The sequence below is a fragment of the Cyprinodon variegatus genome, unplaced genomic scaffold, assembly GCF_000732505.1.
Source record: "Cyprinodon variegatus isolate N-32 unplaced genomic scaffold, C_variegatus-1.0 Scaffold115, whole genome shotgun sequence".
Lineage (NCBI taxonomy): Eukaryota > Metazoa > Chordata > Actinopteri > Cyprinodontiformes > Cyprinodontidae > Cyprinodon > Cyprinodon variegatus.
Genome location: NW_015150568.1, coordinates 1,177,715 through 1,185,127, shown reverse-complemented (window position 1 = coordinate 1,185,127; position 7,413 = coordinate 1,177,715). Strand labels below are relative to the sequence as shown.

Sequence of the window (7,413 nt, the reverse complement as noted above, 5' to 3'; positions counted from 1 at the left end):
GCATCTTTTTTTACTCGGTGACAGCTGCACATTATTGGACCTACCTATCAGGACTATAAGGCGGGGCTTCTCTCCAGGCTGTGGTAAATACTGGGTAACTTCCTCATAAATGCGGAATTCAGTCGGCTGGGTTTCTGGAGTGGGGGCCTCTGCTGGGGAACCCTGGCGATCCTTTTTGTGTCTGAGGCTCCTGCGTAAACTGGCTGAGGTCCAGACATACAGAGAGAGACAGACAGATACCACAAACTCTGGTCAAATCACTGCAAACTTATGTTAAATATTGTTATGAACAGTTAAAGATAGATTCTTATAGTTCGGTTTATACTGTCAATCAATCATGCTGCTAAAAAAAAAAAAAAAAACAGGTGCCAATTTTCTAAAATATAGACCTACTGAACAAAGATGTTAACTTGATGTTAATATGTCAAAATTAAATGGATTCTTCAGAGGTGAGCGTGTCGCTGCATTCTTGGGCAGTGGCATACTGGGCTAAATCTAAACAACCTCCCAACCAAGAAAATGCATTATAGAAATGCATCAATAACCTTAAACATTTGACTGATGATTTTAACTTAGAGAAAAAAATATATATATATATGTTTACCTTTAAAATACAATAGAGTTTAAATAAAACTGGATTGAAAAAAATTCACGCCTGTGCTTCATTTTATAAGAGTTAAAAAATTCCACAAATGTGATTGGAGCGAAATTAAACTTCCATTAAAGGAAAACAGATGATATGAGATTGATGTCAAAATAAAGGCTTTTTTTTTTTGGCATTCTAATCAGACGGTAGGAAACTATAATCAACCAGTTGTGGTTCTTGGTGACCAAGATGATTCCTTTCAGCAGCACAAGCTGATGGTCCCCAGAGATATACAAAACCAGCAGAAGACTGGAAAGGAGCCGTTTCCAGCTTGGTCAGACCTAATTTTGTGACTGACTCTGATTGACTGACTTGTTTGTTTTAAATTCTTTTTTCCATGATCAGTAAATGCACCATCCTAAATAGCAGGAGGTTGAATTAATAACACAGCTCTGCTTAGTGTGGAAGCTGAAGACTTTAAATTTCAACAGCTATCCTCACCATCCTCCTGCACAAACTGATGGGCCCCCAGGTGCTTAAAACCATCAGCGCTGCAACTACAAGTTGCTGTAGTGCAAGCCGACAAAACTAAAGAAGACTGCAGTATATATGTTGAAAGGTTTTCAAGAAACTAAGTGAACGTTTTTGATTGAAGCCTATTTGTGGCTGCCATGACCTGAATGACTGAGAATTTACACAGGATTGATTTAGCTATTCTAAGCATCAGTAAGGGGTTTTAAATATAGCTAGAGGAAAGATGCAAGAAAATCTTTAGGAAAAGCGTATATTTTCTATAATATCTACTAAATTTTTAGTAGATATTTATTTATTTCCCATTCTTATTTCTGTGGTTCATGCAGGCAACAAAAAAACAAGAGAAAGCGGAACTTTCACAGGGTAACAGGAAGACCAAATTAAAGAGACATTATGTACGTTTTTACTAATGAATATATTTTTTTTTGATAACTTTATAACTAAAACATTGTTTAATGAGCAGACTGACACATCTGTAATTCAGCACCAAAGCATCCAAACGTTATATTCAAGATGGATTTTGTTGATACTCAGGAGCGACCGACATCCAGTTAAATTTAGACACCCATAGCAAATCCATGTAAGTAGAAAAAAAAACTTGTCAAGTACGAATGTGAGCTACAAGAACAATCAGAGGAATGCTGCAGTTCTGTTTTGGTCACAGGTGGCAGTATCATTATAAAACTCCATAATGCCTCTTTAAGTACAGCAAAGTTGCTCTGTTTAAAAGTCATTTTTAACATATTCTGTCATAAAACCTGTAAATAAATGAGAGGAGGAAAAACATCAAAATTCTCTAAATTAATAAAAATTGATACTGAGGTGTTAACAGTGTAAACCATTTTAAAGATGTGCATTTCATAATAGATTTGTCTGCAGTTTAAAATATCAAAGCCTTGCCTAAAAGAGATCCCACTCCCACAGAAAAAAACAAAACAAGATTATTTAAGTTTAAAGGAATTTGCACAGAACCTCTCTTAATATAATCCATCCATGGCATATACAGTGGCTTGCAAAAGTAATCATACCCCCTGCACTTTTCCGCATTGTCACAAAACAAGGACAAACATAAACATATTTCACTGGAACCTTTTGTAAAAGACCACCACAAAGTGGTATACAACTGTGATTTACATAGAAAATTATACATGTTTTAAAACATTTTTTTTTTTACAATCAAAAAACTGAAAAGTGTGGTTCGCAGAAGTATTCAGTCCCCTTTTCTCTAAATACAAACAGATTGTCCTTGGAAGTTGCCTGCCAATTGCTAATGACTAAATGGGGCACACCTGTGTCTAATCTAATCTGAATATAAAGAAGCGGAGAAGTTTAAAGCAGGCTTAGACTATAAAAAGATTTCCCAAGCTTGGAACGTCTCATGGAGCGTTGTTCAATCCATCATCCGGGAAAAGGAGGCTTATGGCACAACTGTAAAGCTACTAAGACAAGGTCATCCTCCTAAACTTACAGGCTGGACACGGAGAGCACTGATCAGAGATGCAGCCAAGAGCTTTGTGGTGAATCTAGATTAACTACAGAGATCCACAGCTCAGATGGGAAATCCGTCCAACTTTTAGTTGTGCAATGCACAGAAATGGTCTTTATGAAAGAAAGGTATTGTTAATAGAATAAGAAGTTATGTTGGGGACAAAGGAAATGTGTGGAAAGATGTGCTTTGATCAGATTACATCTATGAGCTCTGTTTGGCCATGAACTAAGACTGTGGATCCCTCTGAACACACCATATCCACTGTCAAATATGGGGGTGGCAGCATTATGCTCTGGGAGTGCTTCTCTTCAGCTGGGACAGGGAAGGTGGATGGAGCAAAGTACAAAGCAGAAAGGAAGAAATCTTGTTGGAGTCTCCAACAGACTTGAGAGTTGGGCAGAGGTTCACCTTCTAGTAGGAGAACAATCCTAAACATAAATCTGGGGCTACAGTGGAACGCTTTAAAATGAAACGTGTTCATCTGTTAAAACGGCCCAGTCAGAGTTCAAACTCCAAACCTAAAGGAGAATCTGTGGCAATGCTCTCTATCTCATTTGACTGAGTTTGAGGTGTTTTGCAACAACAACAAAAAAATAAATAAAAATGACCAAAAGTTTAAGTTACTTCATGTGAATAGCTCGTAGAGACATAGCCTAAAGGACTTGCAGCAGCAATTTCAGCAGAACGTGGGTCCACAAAGTATTGACAAAGGTTGGCTGAATGCTTTTGAACAATGGCCTTTCCATTTTCTTATTTGAAACCAGTCTGAATCACTGGACTGAATAGATCCATTATTCATTTGTGTGTCAAGTTTCTTGAGCCAATATTCATTGCATATCAATAATATCTAAGTAAATTGAATTAGTGTTACAGGGATATAGTCACATATCTATTGAACATATCTACTGACTGATTTAATGGGATACAAACAACACAAAGTTCAAATAAACTTGACTTCTGCAGCTTTGACAATGTTTTACATATAAAATAGCAGCAGCTATACTGATCTTTGCAAATGCTGGGAGTCTCCAACATTGCAATTGAATTTTAAATTTAGAGGTGGTTCTTGACTTTTACAGCTTTAAACTCTGAATTTTAAACTTTGGACAACTTTATAGTCATTTTTAAGTAACAAATAAATGCTAACAAATATATTGCAAAAAAAGCCACCTCAAATCAAACCGTCTCTCCCTCATTATAACTCCTACTGCATCACAAGACAAACACTGCAAACAATGTAGGAAGTAAGTTAGTACCTGAGTAAAATTCCCATGAGAAAGCATGGCCACAGAAGGCAGGAGCTGCTTTATTTTTGGGAGAAACTACAGCTTATATTAGTCCAATTATTTCACCATTTTCAAACACTAACAGTAAAAGCTTTAAAGCAATGCATGCTGCGTTCGACTATTAAACACAGAAAACTCAGCCAGCAGTAAGCATGAGGAGCAGCTGTTGGCTGATGGCTCTAAGTGACAATGTGAGAAGCTTGGAGACTGCAGTGTATGACACAAAAAGCCAGTTGCTTTTAATAGATTTGATGTTCATAAGAATAAGTTAGCTAAATAATCTAAAAGAAAATAAAGACAAAAAAGGTAATTAAAGTGCCTCCTATTAGACAATAATGTCTGGAAAAAAAAACAGAAAAAATAATAAAATGCATCTTAAATGGTTGATAAAACTAATAACCTGTTTGCTGCAATAATGCATTATATATATATATATTTTTTTTTTTTGGTAAACATAGAAAAAAGAAGAGCCATGAGAAACTTTCTCAACTTTGTCAATTATAGCTAAAGCCCTGTATAAAACTTTGTAAATTAACTTATATGTACAGTAATTAAGTAGAACATAAAATCCACTTAAACAGATGCATTATATATATAAAAAAACTGAATAACCAAAGATTAACATGTAGTAAAAAACATTTAATAAAGTATGTTTGTGAAGTACAAAATGTCCTTCCTATAATGACATACAAAAACTTTAGTTTTCCAATACCCAAGCACATCAGGTAGTTTAGTTCCATCTAAAATTAACTATTGACTGCAAATTAAAATAGCAGATCACCAGGAGACATTTTTTGGTGTTTTTAATGTAATTAAAATAGTTGTTTCAGTTTATATACATAGTGGAAATGCATTATTTGTCATATAATTATTCAAGTCTTTAAAAAATAAACTATGGTTTAAATATCATACACACATATATATATATATGTATATATATATATATATATATATATATATATATATATATATATATATATATATATATATATACAAAGACCACAATTACATTAGATCAGACACATTGGGAATGAAGAAGTAGAATAATCCTTAAATTGTTGAAGGGTATACGCCTATTACTCACAATTTCTATGTTTCAGCAAACTAACAGGAACGAAATATTTTGTGACAAAATTTTATTCCTAATGCTCTCTTCAGATTTTCTTTGCCAGCAAGTTTTGCTCATTATTAAGTCTACAGCAGCTGAAATGGCACAATAATTAAACCCAATAGGGATGACAGTGGGATAGGATGCAGGAGTTTTCCCTGCAATCAGAGAGTTGCCTTTTAGAACCCCAGCTCCTTCTGTACTTCTTAGTTGTTTTGTCCTTGGGCAAGATATTTCACCTGAATTGCTGACTGATGGTGGTCAGAGGGCCCAGTTGAGTCTGTGTACAAGCAGCATCGCTTCTGTCTGTGAGCAGCTTTGGCTACAATGGTTGAATGACTAAATATAGAAAAGGCTCCGATGGTTCACTAGTGTTGTACATCATGTTTTTAAACTGTAAACAAATTTTTCCCAAAGGCTCAGTGTCTGTCTCACTGAAGATTAAACTGTTATAGAAAGAGGAAATCACCAGAAAACAGAATTACGCCACTTTGAAAAAGCGGAGTTTGAAAAAAATTACTATTAATATTAATATTAGCGTCCTGCTGCAGAATTCTGGACGTATGGTGATCATATCATTTTCTATGCAGCTATTGTACTTATTTCAACATACGTTTCTTAGTATTTTGTAATGCAGCCTCCTTTGAACAGCTTTTATAAAAGATATCTATTTTAAACTAGAGAACAAAATGTAACTCATCAAACAAGTCTAAAGAGCAAAGCATATTGGTGACATAATGGATTTTATTTAAAATCTGACACTTAATATTAGATACGATGATAAAAATTAATGATAAGTCATTTTATTTATATATATATAATTAATTCTCAATTATGTATATTTAAATCCTGTTAATTTTTTTAAACTACTCATTTGATCCTTTTATCTTCTGATAAAATAAAAGCCCAACACGGGAAAACTAATAGCTGTCAAAATAGCTAAGCATATTCTATTTGTAATTATTATCACTGGTCCGTATAGAAATAATTATAAAAGTGTCTACATACAATACAATACAAGGTTTCAAAAATAATCAGAAGCTTTTTGATGGATTCCATCTGGGGCTCATAAGTTACAAAAGAAATTAGCTAATTTCTTTAATTAAACTGCGTTTAAAAAAAACCAAAACCTCAAATAATGAATAAAAACCAGCAAAAAAAAGCACAAAAAACCCACATTAACATAACAATAGCCTTTAGCCTATAAAAGCAAGCATGAATCGGCGCACAGACTAAAAAAATATGATGTTTTAGATGAGATGCTTCCTCACCTACGTCCTTTCCATTCAGAGCACCCTTACTGTCACAGTCTTCTGTTGGACAACAAACAGGGAGAGAGAACAGGGTAAGAAGAGGGAGGGGTTGCTGCAGAGGGGACTCTGAGACGAGCAAGCAGCAGACACAGTGCATTTACAAGGGAAGGTGAGGTATAAGTAAAAACAAAATGTTTTAAAACAAGTGCATGATCCTGTATAAAGGAAGAACTGAATGAATCTGTTGCAGAATTCCAGGTGGGTCAGAAAATTTCCTAACAGTGCTTAATGAAAATGTGGTGATGTGGACCCCGAGGCATCAAACACAAAAACAACAAATAAGAAAAATAGGAATTATATAAACAGATAAAAAATATTAAAGAATACAAAGGCTAGATTTTTTTTTAGGAGATCCACTGAAAAGCTTTTATTAGAAAAGCTTTGGGATGCTGCATTTTCTGCTTGGTTTTAGTGATGTGTTTGTGATTAACACCTCAGGGCAGTTGTCACTATGCTGCATGGTGTCTAATATGAGAGTTTATATACGTACCTTTCTCTGCCCGGTCATCTGAAGATGGCAATGTGAGAGTAACACAAAGTATCAGTGTAGAAACTGTAATAACCACAGCTCTAGGCCTTCTATTGAACAAATAACAACCTTTGTTTCAAATGACCAAACATCTAAAACACATCAAATCCAAGTTAGTCAAGCATTATTTCTCCTTAGTCTTATCAGTGAGGTCTGGCTTTTTCAGCCAGGTAGTAAAAAATTGAAATACACCCATGGTGTTAAATGCCATTAATTTGGCACTGGTAATTTTAAAATTTGAATTCATATCAATGTTCTTGTTTTTAAAAATTAGGTAAAACCATGTTTAATTTGGGGGTAAATGTATATATCTAAGCCTGCATCTATTATAGTCTGTGTTTGGGGAAAAAAAACACTCTAAATTCAAAGTTTTGCAATTGATCAGCATTTACAATAAAATATTTAGATTTATTTTATGATATAACACCTGGAAAACAGCAAAAAAACGTTAAATGTACAGTTGTATGAATTAATGCTAAGTGTACAATAAAGCCTCTGAAACATTTCTACTATAAAAGGAAGGAAGGAAGGAAGGAAGGAAGGAAGGAAGGAAGGAAGGAAGGAAGGA

The 7,413-nt window shown here is 34.5% G+C and overlaps 1 protein-coding gene across 1 annotated transcript in view; it reads right to left on the bottom strand.

The window, feature by feature from the left end:
- The window catches only part of LOC107085095 (MAGUK p55 subfamily member 3-like), a 26,729-nt gene that overhangs the window by 4,224 nt on the left and 15,092 nt on the right, over positions 1-7,413 (bottom strand). The window contains exons 12-14 of the mRNA XM_015375248.1: positions 6,807-6,824; positions 6,275-6,316; positions 45-203 (exon numbers count right to left, since the gene is read on the bottom strand). Coding sequence (XP_015230734.1) covers positions 45-203; positions 6,275-6,316; positions 6,807-6,824 — 219 coding nt within the window. The remainder of the gene's footprint in view (positions 1-44; positions 204-6,274; positions 6,317-6,806; positions 6,825-7,413) is intronic.